The 18,089-nt window shown below is 46.6% G+C and overlaps 1 protein-coding gene across 24 annotated transcripts in view; it reads left to right on the top strand.

Annotated features, from left to right (window-relative positions):
* Positions 1–18,089, top strand: part of Gramd1b (GRAM domain containing 1B) — a 240,382-nt gene that overhangs the window by 117,918 nt on the left and 104,375 nt on the right. For 16 of the 24 annotated variants that reach the window (XM_030244303.1, XM_030244302.1, XM_017313325.2 and 13 more), the window contains one exon: positions 2,323–2,400. In XM_030244303.1, coding sequence (XP_030100163.1) covers positions 2,323–2,400 — 78 coding nt within the window. Of the gene's footprint in view, positions 1–1,173; positions 2,157–2,322; positions 2,401–18,089 lie in introns of those variants that run through there. The other 8 variants (XM_030244300.1, XM_030244298.1, XM_030244297.1 and 5 more) reach the window with 5 other exon arrangements.

Below are 18,089 nucleotides of genomic sequence, written 5' to 3'. Positions count from 1 at the left end.
ATGTTGCCCCTTCCTATTACAGGATCATGCTATGCGGCCTAGGCCTCATGTTCTAGACTCAGCCACCGCCTCGATACTGCCCCCTGTTGGCTTTGTTGAATGTGTGCAGGCTTTTTTTTTTTTCTTTTCTTAAAAATGTGTGTGTGTGTGTCTCACGAGTGCCAGAGGACAGATTTCGATAGATGTTTATTTCTTTCCACAGTATGAGTTCTGGGGATTGAACTCAGGTGCGGGTCTCAGGGCTTGGAGGCAAGTGTCTTCCACCCTCTGATGCATCTGGTTGGCCCCTACTTAGTATTTATCCGTTACTTGGAACCACGACACACTTTGAAGGTGACCAGTTATTTTTACTTCCTGTTAGTAGAATTTTCCAAACCATGGAAAGACCAGAAGGGGGCACTCAAAAATCAACTCATTCTGGTGACTGAGGCGCTAGTTTGGTTATGATTTGGGAAACAACAGTGCCATCTAGTGGAGTAACTTGCTAATATCAGGTCAAGTCCCCCTCTCTCCGGTTCTTTTTCTCTCCCTCCCCACCTTTTTCTGAGACAGGATTTCTGTGTAGTTCTGGCCATGCTGGAACTCACTTTGTAAAGATCACTGTAACCTCAAACTCATAGATATCCGACTGCTTCTGCCTCCTTTAGCGTGGGGAAAAAAATTCACGCTATTGCCGGCTAGGCACCCGCTGGCGGTCTCAGTCTGTTCCCAGCCTGGCATACAGGTTGAGACTGCATTTCTTCCCTTTGCCAAAGCCTGTCCCACCAAAGTTGGCTCTGCCTCTCCAGAGCCCAGAAACAGTTCTCTCCTCCCCGCAGCTGGCTGCCACCAAACCCGCTTCGCACTCCCAAATTTCCACAAATAGCTGGGATGCACTTCTCGCAAACCCATGCTCTGCCCAGTTGAATCGCAGCAAGAAGGAAAGCATCACACAATCTTAGTTTAGAATCGATAGGTAACACAATCCCTGGGTGCAGAAACTAGCATCGTAATTTTCCCTAAGTTAGGTCCTGGTGGATCCGCCACTCGAACTAACAGCCCCCAGCCTACGTGCCTTGCTCCTGCTGTCCGAGAGGGCAGGTCCTTTCCTCTGAGTTCCCTCTTCCTTTCCGGACCCGGAAGTCCCGCCTCCTCCCCGTCCAGTGATTGGTTTCTTGTTGTCTTTATTATCTTATCAATTAGGGAAACTTTCCACAGCAGTCTCCCTAGTGAGTACTGGGATCAAAGGAGTGCGGCCCTATTGCTTAAGTATGGGATCTCCTTGAATTAGCTTTGCCTTAAGCTTTGGATGCTAGAAGAAGGGTGTGGTGAGTAGGAACATCCTTGATCTTTTGGGTTAGTTGAATCCATTGACTATTAAAAAATTTTAAGAACCCTGATCTTTCGACACCCATCATCTGCTTTTCCTGCCAAGTACTTTCCATGGCGCACATTGGCATATCTATCTTGAGGATTGACTTTGGAGCTGTGAGACTTGGAATTTCTCCTCCAGTGCCCCTGCCCCGACCCCCATGGCGCTTGATAAGAGTCGATCAGATGACCCCAATATGAAATTTCACGGGTCAGCAACACTGGAGCAAAGTAATGTTACAAGATGTTTTAAATATATATTACCATGTTGCATAAAATCCTGCTTTTTTTTTTTTTAAGACAGTTTCTCTCTGTAGCTCTGGCTGTCTTGGAACTGGCTTGGTAGACCAACCAGGCTTCAACCTCACAGAGATCCGCCTGCCTCTGCCTCCCAAGTGCGGGGATTAAAGGTGTGCACCATTACATCCAGCTTTAGAGCTCTGCTTTTGAACTCTGTAATTCATCCAGCCCTCAGAATAGGGAGAGGAGGGGCTTTCTTGATCCCTCCCTCCCTCTTAGCCCTCCCTCGGGGCAGAGTCCTAGTAGGTGGGGCAATCTCCCTCCCTCTTACTTTACAAGCCCCTCCCTTTCCTACTGCACCACATCCTTGGGGGCTTGGGTGAGTTGAAGAAAAATGGATCACTGTCCTGTCAGATTGCTTAAGTAGCAAAGTTGGAAGCTGTCAGTGCTTGCCTACCTCGGTATACATGCTTGGTGATCCAGGAAGTAGGTTAGGCCCTTCCTTCTGCAGTCTAGACAGCAGCAGAGATAGATGCCTTGGACATCATGAGAGTGACTGTCAGACGGTTAGTGTCTTTTTTCAGCTTAGCACCCCTGCTTCCACTGGAACGTTCTGTTTTCTCTTGGTTTTGTAACCCCATTTCTTTGTGTAGCTGAAGTCTGCACGACCTCTCCCAAGAGATGAGAAAGCTGGAGAGGTTATAACGTCCACGTTCTGTGTCTTTTCCTCAGCAGCCAGCAAAGCAGCCAACAGAGCAGCCACGACGATGATTCGAGCAGGTTCCTGAGTCCTCGAGTGCGCGACGAAAGGTGAGTTTGAAGAAACGGGAGTTTCGTGGGAGGAGTGGGGAAATGGCTGAGAATGGGCTTCTGCTGCTTCTGCTGTATGCGAGCGAGCGCTCCGGGAAGGGAAAGAGGAGGCATCTGGCCTTTGTCCTTGGAAAATGACTGGAAAGAGAAGCTGTTGCCCAGGAACCCAGAGGGAACAACACTATTGCAGATGCTGAGGGCATGGGGCTGTCTCTTCAAGGGAAGAAGCCAACTGCAGACCAAAGGCTCTGGGCAGGTTAGGAGTTGAGTCATGCTTTTTACTATTTTTGTTTTTCTGTTTTTGTTTTTGTTTTGAGAGAGAGCGCGTTTCTCTATGTAGCCCTGACCGTCGGGAACTGGCTTTGTAAACCAGGCTGGCCTTGAACTGACAGAGGCTGCCTGTCTCTGCCTTCCAAATTCTGGGATTAAATGTGTGTACCATTCTTTAAAGGTTGAATGTAGCATGACTCAAGTAGGGAAAAGAAATTTTGTTTCTTTTTTGTTTTGGAGCAGTCTGTGTGTCCTGGGATGGGCACTTCTGGTCCCTGAAGGCCAGATCGTTTGGAGTGGAGCAGATTGTGTGTGTCGGGGGTTACTGGATAAGAGGTGGATGTGGTGATAGAGAGGCTACATGGGGAATATGGAGGCTCCTAAATGCTGGGCTGAGGATGGGAGAGTGGCTGGTTCTGCACTAGGGATATGAAGACCAGCCAGGATCAGTTTCATTAGTGCTGTGAGTATAAACAGAAGGGTTTCTGGTTGTGAATTAAGATTGTTCTTTCTATAAATCAAGGAAAGAAGATTTGACCTGCTGGGTTGAACCTTGATCTTGTGCCTCTAGCACGCAGAACACACATTTGGAATTATAGCCGGAGAGAGCAGGGCAGCAGATGGGGAATTAAAAGAAAGCCACAGGGGCTCTGGGTTTTGTTACTTTTGGGTCAGCCTCTTGTTATGTAGCTTTAGCCTGGACTGAACTTTAGGTCCTCCTCCCTCGCTTTCCTCCAGGCCTAGGACTATAGGGGTCTGCTACTGTGCCTGGCTCGAGATACATGTTCTAAAGGAGAAAATCAATTGCATATTAGAAGAGATCATTTACTTAAAAGATATTTTAGATTACATTTAATGTATGCATGTGTGTGAATGGGGGGTATATATGTGTGTGTGTGTGTTTGTATGTGTGGATGCATGTGGAGATTAGAGGACCATTTTCAGCAGTCTGTTTTCTTTCACCCTGTGAGTCTTGGAGATTGAATTTGGTTTCTCAGGTTTGGTGGCAAGCTCCTTTACCTGGTAAGCCATTGGGCCACCTCAAGATACATTTTGGTGGGAGGGTGGGGTAGAGATTGGCAGCTTATGTCTCTCACCCAGCGCTCTGGAGTCAAGGCTAGGACGATCCCTGGAAGTGTAAATCCAGTCTGGTCTACAGAGCTTTGGGCCTGCCCAAGTCATGTATGGAGATCCTGTTTTGAAAAAGACAAACAAAATTATTTTGTAAGTCTAATATTGACTAACTTGACATGATTTCCTATGAAAAAGAGCCTGGAGGTTTTTTTTTTTTTTACTTGTCAGCCACATAAAGGCCAATAACTGACCCTGCTGCCCAAATCTCAAGTGCTAGGATTACAGAGCTACCCTACAGATGGTCTTTGAAGGCGGTGGCCTTGATTGTGATCTACATGAAACTGAGCAGATCGGGTTTCAAAATGGATTTTAGAGTCAAGAGAATGGTTCTGAAGCAATGCCATTGTAAGAGTTGGTTGAAAGCCTTGAGCTGGTGGCACACACCAGCACTCCAGGGGGAAGGAACAGGTAGATCTCTGTGTTCTCAGCCAGCCTGGTCTTCAGAGTGAGTTCCAGGACAGCCAGGGCTAAAGAGAGAAACCCTGTCTCAAAAACAAAAACAAAAACAAACAAACAAACAAACAAACAAGAGCTGGCTGACAGAAGGAGGTTAGACCAGAAAAGAGGATGCTCTTGGTGAGTATAATGTCACTCGCTTCTGAGCCAAGGTCTCACTAGAGTTGGCCTTTGTGCTTCCATATTGCTGGGTACAGTCATGGGCTGCCATTCCTAGCTTTATATACAAAATCCTACAAAATAGAATTACAGTAGTGTAAGTTGTAAAAGAGAAGCATGCAGCTCAGGTTAGCACGAAGGTTTGTGTGACGTAACAGGCCTCTCCTAGTAATGAACTCCCACTTCACAGGAGAAAGCAAGCCAGAGGCAGGTAGCGTGTCCAAAGAGACTCTGTCCTGAACCAGCATGCCAAGGTCTCTCTAACTGCTATGTTTGAATTCTGTCCCATTTCTCAGTTTTATGCTCATTATTAGCCCAAATAAGTGGTTAAGTCCATTCTAGATGATGTCACTGTGGATATGTACCCCCCAACACTAATTAGTCAAAATAATTAATCAGTTTTGATCTGAGTATTCTTTGAATCCCCAGAGTAGCTTATGTATTTCTGTGGCCATACAGATTTTTAGCATGTATGCCCTTAAAATAAATGACCCAGAGGTCCCTAAGCCAGCTCTCTTTGCGGTGCCAGTGCACTGAGTATCTCGGGATGAATACTGCCTAGTTTTTTAGTGTGTGATGTCCTCAACTGTACTTCATCTTTTGGGGTCTGTTGCCAACCCCTGTCTTCCTGCCACATTATCACCATTGCTTGGACCATTCCAGGGAGAGAGGACTAAATACTGAATTACATGTAACCCCGACAACAGCCTCCCTAGGATAGCCTGTCTCTTGGATGTTGCTACTGAACACAGACCTGCTTTTGGTTGGCTGCTTAGAAGTGGACACTGGTAAACATTACATTCGGCCACCTTGTCTGACCACGTGTACCTCCATAAAATGTTCTCATCTAGACTTGTAGCCTCTACAAAAGCCCCCTGAATTTCTTTCCCATTCAGGACCTGCTCAGTTCCCTAACTTCTTCACGGTGGGTATGGACATTATTTACCTTGGCTTGGTGTCTAAGTTAGGGTTTTACTGCTGTGAACAGGCACCATAACCAAGGCAACCCTTTTTTTTTTTTGTCTTTTCCAGACAGAGTTTCTCTGTATAGCCCTGGATGTCCTGGAACTCACTTTGTAGACCAGGCTGGCCTCGAACTCAGAAATCCGCTTGCCTCTGCCTCCCAAGTGCTGGGATTAAAGACATGTACCACCACGCCCGGCTAAGTCAACTCTTATAAAAACAACGTTTAGTTGGGGCTGGCTTACAGGTTCAGAGGTTCATTTAGTCCATTATCATCAAGGCAAGAGCATGACAGCATCCAGGCAGGCATGGTACAGGAGGATCTGAGAGTTTTACATCTTCATCTGAAGGCCACTAGGAGAAGACTGGCTTCCAGGCAAATAGGATGAAGGTCTTATATAGTAACACACCTACTCCAACAGGGCCACACCTTCTAATAGTGCTACTCCCTGGGCCAAGCTAATACAAACCATCACTCTTGGCATCTGTCAGAAGTGTGCTTCGGGTGGGGTGGTCCCTGTGCGTGCTCCCATCTGAGATGCCCAGGTGCTGCCCTGTGTTTGCTTTGGTCAATGTCTTCCCTTCCTGGGTTCCTTCTACTTGTGATAACAAGTTCTCAGGGTCATATCCTATACATTTTCAGCCATCATTGGGCTGTTATGGACTGAGATTTCAATGTAAAGAAATTTTCTGTAGTAATGATGATGTGACCCATGTGCCTGACTCTGAGCTTTGTGTGTGTGTGTGTGTGTGTGTGTGTGTGTGTGTGTGTGTAGAGGTCCAATGATGCTGGTGGAGATCAAAGGTCTCACTCTCCCTCCCTCCCTCCCTCCCTCCCTCCCTCCCTCCCTCCCTCCCTCCTTTCCTCCCTTCCTTCCTCCCTCCCTCCCTCCCTCCTTCTCTGTTTTCATTCTTTCCTTTTCTTTTTTTTATTTCATGTAGAAGAGAGGCAAGACCTCTCATTGGCCTGGAACTCATTGATTAAGCTCCCAGTGTGCCCCCAGGGATCCATTTGTCTCTGCCTTCCCCCATGCTGGCTGCGATTATAAGCTTGGGGCTCCTGGAGATGGAAGTTCTGCTTATGTCAGCAAGCATTTTGCTGACTGAGCTATGCTTCTAGCCCCTCACTCCTTTTGGAAGACTGCACTGTCTCACTAACAGCCACATTTCCTGTGCAGTAAGTCTTTCCTGTAATCTTCCCATTTACTCTGTGACATTCCTCTTCGGGGCAAAGGCAGTAGAGACTGACTGGCCAAGAATGAGGCCGTCTATGGCTGCTTCTAATACTCTGGATCATGAAAGCTTGCTTCATAGAACAGGCGAAAATTAATATATATATTTTTTGAAAAATCTTAAAACTCTTTAAAATTATAGTTCTTTTAAATAAGATGCTCTTTAGTTGGTTTAATAAAACATTGATTCTTTTCAACCCCGTGTAAAGTCCAGGAGGGACATAATATTTAGAGACAAGATAACCACCTTACTCCAACTATGCATCACTTGACAATAGGGTAATCAGCATGTGATTGTCTCATTGTGTGGATATTACAGAATGCTCACATAAACTGAGATGGTTGTAGCATCTCTAGGAGTCTTACATCTTACTGGACTAGTTCCATTGCTGGACTGAAGTGAGCTTATGTAATCTGTGACTGTTTTAACAATGGTAAATGAACCATTTCTATCTGGTCAAATGGGGCAACAGCAATTTCCAGGGCAGCTATGATGTCGGGGAGAAAGGTTAATTTTATGTAATGAATCCATTTACTGGGAAAGGAGTCAGAAGGAGGGCTGTCTCAGAAGTTGGACGCTTCTACACTCCTGCCACGTTTCCAGTAAAAAGGAAAACAGAGAACTTACTTGTGTGTGTGTGTGTGTGTGTGTGTGTGTGTGTGTGTGTGTGTGTAGACCATTAATCCACTTTCCTACTTCTAGGAGAGACCAGGGCCAAGCTGAAATATTAGTCTTCAGGTTCACCTTAAACTAGACCAATTAGTTTCTCAGGTACCCAGAACTCACTCAGTCCATTTCTCCCAGTGGCAGGGACTTCTAAACAAAGCACAGATTGTAGGAAAGGAGCTGTTTCACTGAGGAGCCTTTGTGCGCAGTGGGTGAGTTTCAGGAGAATGTGGTCTCAGCTGACCTGGTTACCTTTCAGCAGCAGGAAAGTTGAGACCTGGAGTGGAGGTGCGGGTATGTAAATGCCACGGCTGGGCTGCAGCTTCCTGCTCCTTCAACTAGAGTGCACATTCATGTAGAACATCCCTGTGTGCAGGCATGCGTGCCACGAGTCTTTATAAGATAGCCAAAGGATGCAGGCAAGCTGCTAGAGCCCAGCTCCAAGATGGGCAGAGGAGCACTGGCTGCTGATGGGGTCTGCTGTACTGGTAAGAGCAAATACCTTACAGCCAGCCACATTTTATTTGCAAGACTTTTTTTTTCTCCTGTTTTTTGTTTCATTTTGCTTTCAAGACAGGTTTCAAGGGAGCCAGTCTGACCTCAAAGTAATTGTATAACTTAGGATGACATTGAAATCTCGTTTCTCTTGCAATTTCCAAGTGCTGGGATTAAAGGTCTGTGCCTTATCTGACTTTATTTCTTCTTAAATGGATATTTATTTATTTATTTATTTATTTATTTATTTATTTATTTATTTATTTGACATGCTGGAGACCAAACCTAGGGCTTTTTACATGGCAAGAAAACTCTTTCCCTCTGAGCTACATCCCTGCCTCTAAATGCTTTTTGATGTTAGTCTTTTGAGATGTCACAATGGTGACAGATGTGCCTGAACCTCATGAGGTCTGAGATAACAGGTATGTATCATCATGCTAGGTGGTAACTGAGTATTTTATCATATATTTATATATTTATTTCCTCATTTTTTTTCATTCATTCCTTTATTTACTTGCTTACATAGTTACTTACATACTTGAGACAGTCTCATTGTGTAACGCTAGCTGGCCTGCCACTTGCTACATGTAGATCAGTCTGGATTTGTGCTCACAGAGATATGCCTGCTTCTACCTCCCTAATGCCACCATAAAGTCATGCCTCCATGTCTAACTGTAACTATAATGTACCTGGCTTTGCTCACCCTTTTATTAGTAAACATCTATTGTTTATAATATCTAGCTAAAATACTGTATGTAAAGTGCTAGGCGTTTGGTAGGTGATAAACTCGGTACTTAGTAGGTGTTAAGTAAGTGGTAGGTTTGTTTGTTTTTGTTGGTGGTGGTGTTGTTTTTACTCTCATTTTGCCTCCTAGTGAGACTTGATTCTTGAGTAGGGTTATACAGTTATGCTCTACTGACCTGGAAGCAAAGGCACGGAAGGGTCTCATGAGACCTCACTGAGCTGAGGGTGATTGACAGTTGATAGCTGCTGGGAGAGGGAAAATTGCCCATGCTCCGGTGGGGGTCGCCCATCCTTTTTCCTGGGGTAGCACTAATTTGGACTCTGTGGGGTATAAAATAACAACACTAACAAAGAGGCACTGGCATGAAGTTGGGAGGGATTGGAGAAGGAACATTCGTGGAGGAGTGGATGCTAGATATGATCCAAATACATTCTATGCATATATGGAATTCTCAAAGAATAAATAAAAATATGTGCCTAAGAAATCATCTGGATAAAAGATGTTGGTGGGCTTCAGAGAACCTGCAAATGCAAAGTCCAGACACTGGTGGGTGAACAGGCTAAGGAGTGACATCGCCCCTCAGACTTGTTAATAGTGAGACACACTCACAAATAAATGTAAGATATTTATGGACTTGAAATTATACATTCAGTAACAACACAGAATCCTTGTTAAGTTCTAATCTGTGCAGTGAGTCCTCTACATATTATCTTAACATAGCACTTTTTCTGTGGTCCTATCAAGCTGATACTGCTTTTGTTGTTGTTGTTTGGCTTTTGTTTTTCCTAGCTTTTAGGAGACTTGCGGCACAATGAAGTTAAGGAGTGGCTTAACAGTTCTTGGGGTGTAGGCTGGGAGGCGCATCCACAAAGACTCTGGAGGGTGACACTTCAGCTGAGCGCTCAGGGACAGCGTTCCTGGGAAAGGAACAGGATGCACACAGCATGGAGGGGCGAGAGAGCTGGAGAAAACAGGGAGAGAGAGCTTGGGAACCACAGATCTTAAGTCCGCTGTCTTAGGAGGGGGCTTCTCCTAAGGCCAGAGAAGGTTATCTGAGCCGGTGGAGAGGCCTTTGATGCTCTGTGCGGAGTGCTCTGTATTGACAGGAAACCTTGGAGGGATCTGGACAGATGGAAAGCCCTGTGTCTCCCTGGGCAACCTTAGAAACAGAGGCTTCCTGAGGCAGCCTCAGGTCACTCAGGCTGGCCTTGAGCTTGCTTCGTAGCCTAGAGTAACCCTGAGTGCCTGGATCTCTCTGCCCTCCCCCTTTTAAATTACAGGCGTTCATTAATGAAATTTCTGGAGGCTGGGAAGCCCCAAAATTAATGCACTTGAAGAGTGCATGATCAACGGAGCCTACCTTTTCTTCTCTGCCTTCCTTCCATCTTCCTTCTTAGTAAAGGTAGACAAGAATTAGACAAGAAAAAAAAATGCCCATTGAGTTTAATTTGAGTTGTTTACAAAATTGTTGAGATTTATGAGCCACGTATCAGTGGCTACACCACTGGGGAAATGTCTTTCCCTCCTCCAGCAACCATTAACTAGGTATAAATCCTCAGGGGAAGGCGGGGCCTTAGAGTCCCTCACCCTTATGCATTTGTGTGCATGGGTACAGAAAGGTGTGCTCGTTGGGTCTGGAGATCAACCTTGTGTGTCCTTGTTGAGGTGAAGTCCGTCTTTGAGACCGATTCTGGTGTTCGCTAACTGAGCAAGGCTGGCTGGCTTCTTTCCAGCACTGAGATTACAAGTGTGTCTGCCTGCTTGGACTTTTTTTCTGGCTGCCAGAGACTGATCTCAGGCCTTTATGCTTCTGTGGTAAACACCTCATCAACTTAGCTGTCTCCAGGTCTTCTTAAAGAAAAATCAACAACAGTGGTCCCACTATGTGATGAGGCTGGCCTCTCACTTACAATTCTCCTGTCTCAGCTTCCCAAATGATGAGGTTGTAGGTGTGTGTGGCAAGATGTGTTGAGAAACGAATACTTGGGAATGCAGACAGATGGACTAGAAGCAGATAACACTTCGCCTAGCCAGTCTCTTAAATATTTATTGAGTATATACTATATGCCATACACTCTAGGCATTGTCTACAGCCATGATCAAGTTAGCTACTTTGATGCTTGCTGTCCAGTGAGAGGAAATAGACATAGAACAAAGAAGCCGCCAAGTCATAGGAAAGGCTCTGTAGAGAATGAAAGAGAACGATAAAGCCAGTAAGGACAGAGGTAGACAGAGAAGAGTTACTGCCATAGCAACACTGAGATCATGGCCAGATGGTCTACTTCTGAATGGCGGTAGTGAGGACAGAAAAAGAGGAGCCAATTAAAAATGTGAGAAATAGAGCTGCCGGGAGTGACATCCAGGTTGGAAGGCTGTCCGGGATGAAGCTGAGGTTTTCTGGCTTGTGCAGCAGGAAAGGCGGCACAGTCTGGAGGCTAAGCGCCTCCTACGCTGTAATCATAGGTCTAGCACAGTGGTTCTGTACCTTCCTAGTGCTGCGGCCCTTTAACACGTTCCTCATGTCGTGGTGACCCCACCCATAAAGTTATTTTCATTGCTACTTCATAACTATAATTTTGCTACTGTTATGAGTAGCAATGTAAATATCTGATATGCAGGCTATCTGTCATGTGACCCCTTTGAAAGGGTCATTTGACCCCCCAAGAGGGTCGTGACCCACGGGTTGAGAACCATTGCTCTGGCACATACCTTGCAATATTGAGGGGAGTCATGAGGTATCTGTGTGCCTCCTTCTTCTCCTTTGTAAAATGCGTGTAGTAATCACACCTCATAGTCTTGTGCAAATAAAACCCATCGTATGAGTGATGACATATAATAAGGATATGCCCCATCTATGGATAGTGTTTTGTATGTGCTTGTATCAATTATTATTAATTTACTGTGTATGTTCAGAAGAATTTTAGGTGCAGCCATGATTAGTGAGTTTTAATTCCGGCATGCAGAGTGTGAACTGCTACTTGGTATAAGCCAATCAATGGAGAGGCAGGAGAGGCAGGAGAGGCAGGGGCTGTGAAGTTCAGATGGCAGAGCTTAAAATGTACTCATTTGGCGATTCAGGGTAACTTAGTGGAGAAGGACTTAGCCTAGTGCGCCGGAGGTCTCAGATCCCTTCCCTAGCACTACAAACACTCGAAGATCTGCTTTAGGCGCTGAAGGAACTGAATGTGCACATATGGGTGTGGGAGGAGGGAGGTCCTCGGAGCTGAGTCGAATCTCAGCCTGCTCTCCTGGGCTGTGCTTCTATTGAAGTGTAAGGAAGCCAGGTGTCTGGGAGACAAGGAGGAGAGACCCAAAGGGTAGGAAAAGAGACACTTCAGGGAGTGGTAAACATGGTGTATGCCAGTGGTCCAGGTGCAGTCATTGGTGATGGAGGAGGGAAGATATAGCTTCCAGATGTCTTCTTCTGAATAGTGAGGAATGACATCATCCCTAAGGTGGGATGGGAGCAGTCTAGGGGGTGGGTTTCATTTTACATTAGTTATTGATTGATTGATTGAGTTAAACTTTTATATCACATCTCTCTGTGTCTCTGTCACTATCTGTCTTTTTTTTCCTCTGTCTGTCTCTGTCTCTGTCTCTGTCTCTGTCTCTGTCTCTCTGTCTCTCTCTCTCTCTCTCTCTCTCTCTCTCTCTCTCTCTCTCTCTGTGTGTGTGTGTGTGTGTGTGCATGTGTGGAAGGGAGAATGTATATCCGTGTGCACATGTAGTAGTCAGAGATCAACTTTCAGGAGTCGCTTCTTTCCTTCCATGTGGGTTTCAGGGATGCAACTGAGGTTTTCAGTCTTGAGTCAAGGACCTTTGCCTGCTGAAGGTCTAAAAATACCTAGTGTGTGTGTGTGTGTGTGTGTGTGTGCCTGGACACGAATACCACAGCATGTGTGTGAGGCCAGGGAGTAATTTTGTGGAGTTTGTGCTCATTTCCATCTCTCTAGTTTGAACTTGGCTTCCAGGTTTGTTTAGGAAGAGCCTTCAGCCTGCTGAGCAATTTTGCTGACTCCCTAATTTAGTTTTTTCTTTTTCTTTTTCTTTTTCTTTTTCTTTTTTCTCTTTTCCTTCCTTCCTTCCTTCCTTCCTTCCTTCCTTCCTTCCTTCCTTCCTTCCTTCCTCCCTCCCTCCCTCCCTCCCTCCCTCCCTCCCTCCCTCCCTCCCTCCCTCCCTCCCTCCCTCCCTCCCTCCCTCCCTCTCTCTCTCTCTCTCTCTCTCTCTCTCTCTCTCTCTCTCTCTCTCTTTCTTTCTTTCTTTCTTTCTTTCTTTCTTTCTTTCTTTTTTTTTGGTGTTTCGAGACAGGGTTTCTCTGTTTAGCTCTAGCTGTCCTGGAACTCACTTTGTAGACCAGGCTGGCCTCAAACTCAGAAATCCACCTGCCTCTGCCTCCCAAGGACTGGGATTAAAGGCGTGCGCCACCACCGCCTGACTTTAGTATTTTCTTTTTTAAGTCATCCAGGCAGTGGTAGTGCATATCTTTGATCCCATAACTGTAAGGCAGAGGCAGGGAGATCTCTGTGTTCTCAGCCAGCTTAGTCTACAGAGAGAGAGAGAGTTCCAGGATAGCCAGGGAGAAACCCTGTGAAGGAAAACAAAACAATGAGCAAACATCACCCATTGGCAGGCTGGAGAGAGAGAGTGCTTAATGGACAGAGTCTGGCGAGGACTGGAGTTTGTATTCCTAGCATCCACATGGAAGCTATGTGGGATGTCGCCTCTCTGTAGTCCCAGTGCTTGAGTAGAGGAGGTGAAGTATCCTTGTGGACGGGCTAGCTAGCTGGACTAGTGGAGTAGTTTGCAGCTTCCGTGTGACCTTGCTTCAAGTAAAAAGAGAGAGCAAGGAAGACCCCTGAAATCAGCCTTCGCCTCCAGATGTGGGCACGTACATACATTCAGGCACCGGTATCAGTTTCTCCGCTGAGTTCTTTCCTTGGCTTCCGTCAATGATGGGCTCTAACCTGTAAGATATAACAAACCCTTTCCTCTCCAAGTTCCTTGGGTCATGGTGATTGATCACAGCGACAGAAAGGAAACTCACATGGCCACCACATCCTTGACTCAGGTGATCTTTACCTTAAGGAAGGAGCCAAGCAGAGATCCCTCTGGGAGCAATGCCAGCTGCCCCTCCTTCCCCTCCAGCGCCAGCAGCTGATGTCACATGCAGGTACACCTCTATCCTCCCTGTCTGAGGACAGAAGGAACAGAAGCTTGCCAAACATCCAGAGCACTGACAGATGTGGAAGAATGGGAGGGAGTTCAGCATGGAACTGTGGCTCAAAGAGAAGGCAGGGGAGACTGTGCTAGCGTAGAACACACAGACCCTCTCCCACTGGGCCCGTGTTCTGGACACGGACAGCCGAGGATGGAGATTGTGTGGGGAGGAGTTCACTGTCTAGCGCTGGGGCAGCTGCAGAGGCAGTGCCTCCATGCTCCTCCAAAGTGAACCTGCAGCTCTCGAGGTCCTGGCTGCCATGTGGCCAGCCCTCCCCTGAGCCCGGCATGGTGCAGAATCTACGCCCTGAGACAGTCTCATGCAGCACAGCTGTCAAGAGGACCTGCTACTACCGTGTCTCCTGTCTGAGGAAGAAGCTGGCCTTTCTGAGAGCCAAGTAAGTGGTAGGGGCAGGTTAGGGTTGAGATGGCTTAGGTCTCTTCACGGAGGTGGGAATAGTTTGGATCTTGGCTTCCATGACACCTCCCTGCTGAGTGACACACAGAGAGAGATGAGTGTTAGAGAGAGACAGATGTGTTGCAGGAGGCTGAAGGGAAAAGCTGAGGTGGACAGCTGATGAGGTCGGGACTGGGAGATAAAGTTTGTGCCTCACTGTGTCATTCCTAAGAGGTGACTTGGCCCCCTCTGCTCTTCATACGTAGCCAGATAGATGGCAGCGTTTGTTTCTGCCATGGAACGTCAGTCAGGAAAGAGTTTGGAGGGCCTGAGAGAAAGGTGCTGGGTTCCGAGTGCTCGGTCTCTGGGACTGGGTGTTGACACGGAGATGTGTGTATCATCCAGATATAGGACACTTGTCTTAAGGCAGGCCCCTCATTTGGCAGAGCTGTGCTGCAACAGCTCCTTGCAGACCACGCTGAACCTTGGCCTCTGTGACAAGCGGAGAGGAGGAAGCTGGCTGGGAGGAAGAGGTTCAAGTGCTGACCCAGAGTTCAGTACAAAGCCTTTGCAATGGCTCCCGGGGACATAGGGACTTGTGCAAGCCGTTGGGAGAGGGGGCACCTTTCTCCTTTGGTGTGGAAACAAAGGTTAGCGTTGGAGAAAGGAAAAATGGGACAAAATCGTGAGGAGAGAAAAGGAGAAAAAAAGAAGGTAGTCAGAGGCTGAGTGGATTTCAAAGTAGGTAGGGAGCAGAGATTGATTTTGACTTGATCTTGATGCTCTGTCTCTGTCTGTCTGTCTGTCTCTGCACCTCCCCCTACTACCCACGAGACACACATGGGAAGTGGAGACAGATGCTTGTCACCATGTAGCCATTTACGGACAATTCCTTGCTCAGGGTTTCTCATGTTTGATGGATGTTGAGCTGGGCTGAGTCTCTCCTCAGCACAGGCTATACCATGCACACAGTAGGCCTTCAGCAGACAATGTCAGTGCTGGTGGCCAAAGAGAATTCTTCCTTTAGTGAATTTATCCCCCTCACTTTCTTCTCTGTTTGTTTGTGTGAGGCAGGGTGTCACTCTGCAGCCCAGGCTGATCTTTAATTCAATGTGATCCCCCTGCCTCAGCTCCCCAAGTGCTGGAATTAACAAGCGTATGCCACCACATCTGGTTTTACTTTCTATCTTGGCATTAAGCACTTACCTCAAGTCATTCTCTCATTAGTCATTCTCTCCCGCATTAGTTCTAGAGAGTGGAGATGGGTTCACAGATTTTAGTGTATTGTCAATGCTTAGTTCAGCCCCTAGCACCCAATAGGTCCTGAAAATTTTCTATTGAGTCTGAACCATTGGATGACTAAGGCTTTTTCTTTTTCTTTTTCTTTTTCTTTTTCTTTTTCTTTTTCTTTATCTTTATCTCTATCTTTTTTTTAAGTTGAGAGAAGGTTTTCTGCGGTAACTTGCAATGTCTTATGATCACGAGGTTCGGTGACATTATCCCATATAGAAGAGTGCTATTAATCTTTGGACTTCCCGTGATTATGGGAATGGTTTGATCTGTGACTGCCTACTACCACGTGTCCCTTCTTCACCTGACCCACACACTTTGGGGGAGCACTTGGTCTTGTGGAAGACGGCACATGTGGACTGTGGATAACAGAGAGCAGAACTTGAGCCGTGGAGGCATAGCAGAGAAGCTCGTGGCTGCCTCTGCCACCCATCTCAGTATTCCTGGCTTAGCGCTCTCCTCGCTGGCAGCTCTGGCTGGTTTTGTAGCTGTCAGCAGAACTGTCTGCAGGTGTAACCATCACCTGCACTGTGTTTCTCCTACTCCAGCACTTCTTCTCCGTCTGAGAAAGGGGGTTGTTAATTATAGCTCAGCACAAAGTACCCTCTCTCTGCTGACACCATAATTGGGATCTAGCTTTGGACAACTGGCAGGATAGATGGTAAGTTTCATTCCCCAGCTTTTCTACTTCCTGCTAGGAGAAGTCTCATCCTCCTACCAGTTACAATAAAGAAGGAGTGTAGGTGGGAAACAACTTGGACTCATGACAGAGACTCCAACATCAGGCTGGTCCTACTCTGCTTTGGTCTCCAAGGCTGAGATGGGGAATTGAAGGACAGACTCCTCTTCTCAGTTACTGATTTACAGTGGAAGCTCAGAGCAGCTCTCTGCAGCTTACCCTGTCTAAGCACTGCAGTTATTGTATTGGGAGTGGGGTGGGGGTGGGGAGGTGGGGTGGGGCCGGGGAGATCACATCAGCATGGTTGCAAAGCCATATTTGATATGTGTTACCAATGCATGGTGGCTGTGCCCTTCTGTACTAAAATCGCAGTGTGTCGTTTGTATGGTGATGGAGAGATTTTAAGTACAAAATAAGAATATACTTACAAATCTAAGCTGTAACCCTTCCTGTACATGAGTGGGTTAGTGTCCACACCCTCTGGATAGCGAGTGTTCTGTTGTATCGCCAAGGCTGTGGTTCTTGGCCCTGTATGTGTCTGAGACTGCGAAGAAGAGCTTGATTAATATGCAGGTCCCTAGGCTGCGATCTTAACTTCATGAATGCCTGCCCAGGCTCAGGAGTGTTCCAGTTAATGCGTTTCACAACAGCTTCTGATGCGAGTTGTCATAGACCTCTAAACATCAGAGGAACAGAACATCTCAGCCTCCAGTGACCCTGTTCTAAACATGAATTAATTTAATAGAACTGTGCCTAGCTAGCCTAGGCATACAGCTTCTGTTTTCTTAATATCTGCCTGGTACATAGCCCAGGAACCACTAACCATTTACAGCAAACAGGAAGATGGCGGGCAGGGGGTGTCCTAAAACCAATCATTTTATCTTATCTCCTACTGTGCCCCTTCCTACTACCCTTGTTCCTTCCTCATCTAAACTTCTTCCACTCTAAGCCCCCACTTCTCCAGAGAGCAGCTCACTTTTGCAAGTCTGATTTGAACCTGACCTGTGCAGGGGTGGTTCTCACATCTCTGGCTTTTCCCAAGACAGCATCTCTCTGTCCCCAGCTCTCTGGTGCTCCATCTTATCCTCCCGTGGTCATTCCCACCCTGCCTTTAGTCACTTGCTCTCCTTTTCCCTTCATGCTCAACCGGGTCCACGTTTCTGATTGCCTTGTAGATTACGGTGTTAGGGTTTTTTTTTTTGGGGGGGGGTGTCGTCTCATGTAGCCCAGGCTGGCTTCTGACTCACTATGTAGCCAAGGATGTCTTTTAATATCTTATCCTTCTGCCTCCACCTCCACACTCCTGGCTGGCCTTGAACTCACGCCATTCCATCTCGGCCTTCTGAGTGATGGGAATATAGACCCGTGCCGTGTGTGGCCTTCTGTTTGAGCCCAGGTCCAGCTTTCTCTTAGTGTCTAGCGTCATTGATGTTCCCCGGTAGCATCCTTGGTACACATTCTTTCTCCTAGTCTTATTCTATTGACTCTTTTGTTTGCTGCACTGCTTTCATGTCTCTGTTTAGCCTCATCAACAGCTCTGGGTTTCCCTGCTGCGTACCTGCCCTTATGGTGAATTCTGGGAGAGACTTGGAATGTACACCCTGGGGTGAGGGGTTGCTTGGCAAAGGGGAAGACTACCATTGAATAACAAATGAACACAGACACAAACTCTGACTTAGTATTTCTTTGCCAGACACGAATCCAAGCCCTTTACAGTGTTTTCTGGCTTTACAAATGCTTTAGTTTTGTAACATCCCTGACTTATAGATAAGGAAATGGGGACACAGTCAGGCCAAGCAATTTACCCAATGTTACACAGAGGTGAATGGTTGAGTTAGAATTTAAGTCTCAGCCTTTCCTTATGCTCAGTGCTTTGCTGAAGGTTGATGGCTAACAAGCAAAGGATGAGAAAGTCACTCATGCAGATATACACTTGCAAGGGAACGCCTGCTGCCCTTGCTCTCTTCCTGTTTGTCCTTCCAAAG

The sequence above is a fragment of the Mus musculus genome, chromosome 9 (assembly GCF_000001635.26).
Source record: "Mus musculus strain C57BL/6J chromosome 9, GRCm38.p6 C57BL/6J".
NCBI lineage: Eukaryota > Metazoa > Chordata > Mammalia > Rodentia > Muridae > Mus > Mus musculus.
This window is presented reverse-complemented; position numbering and strand designations above follow the sequence as displayed.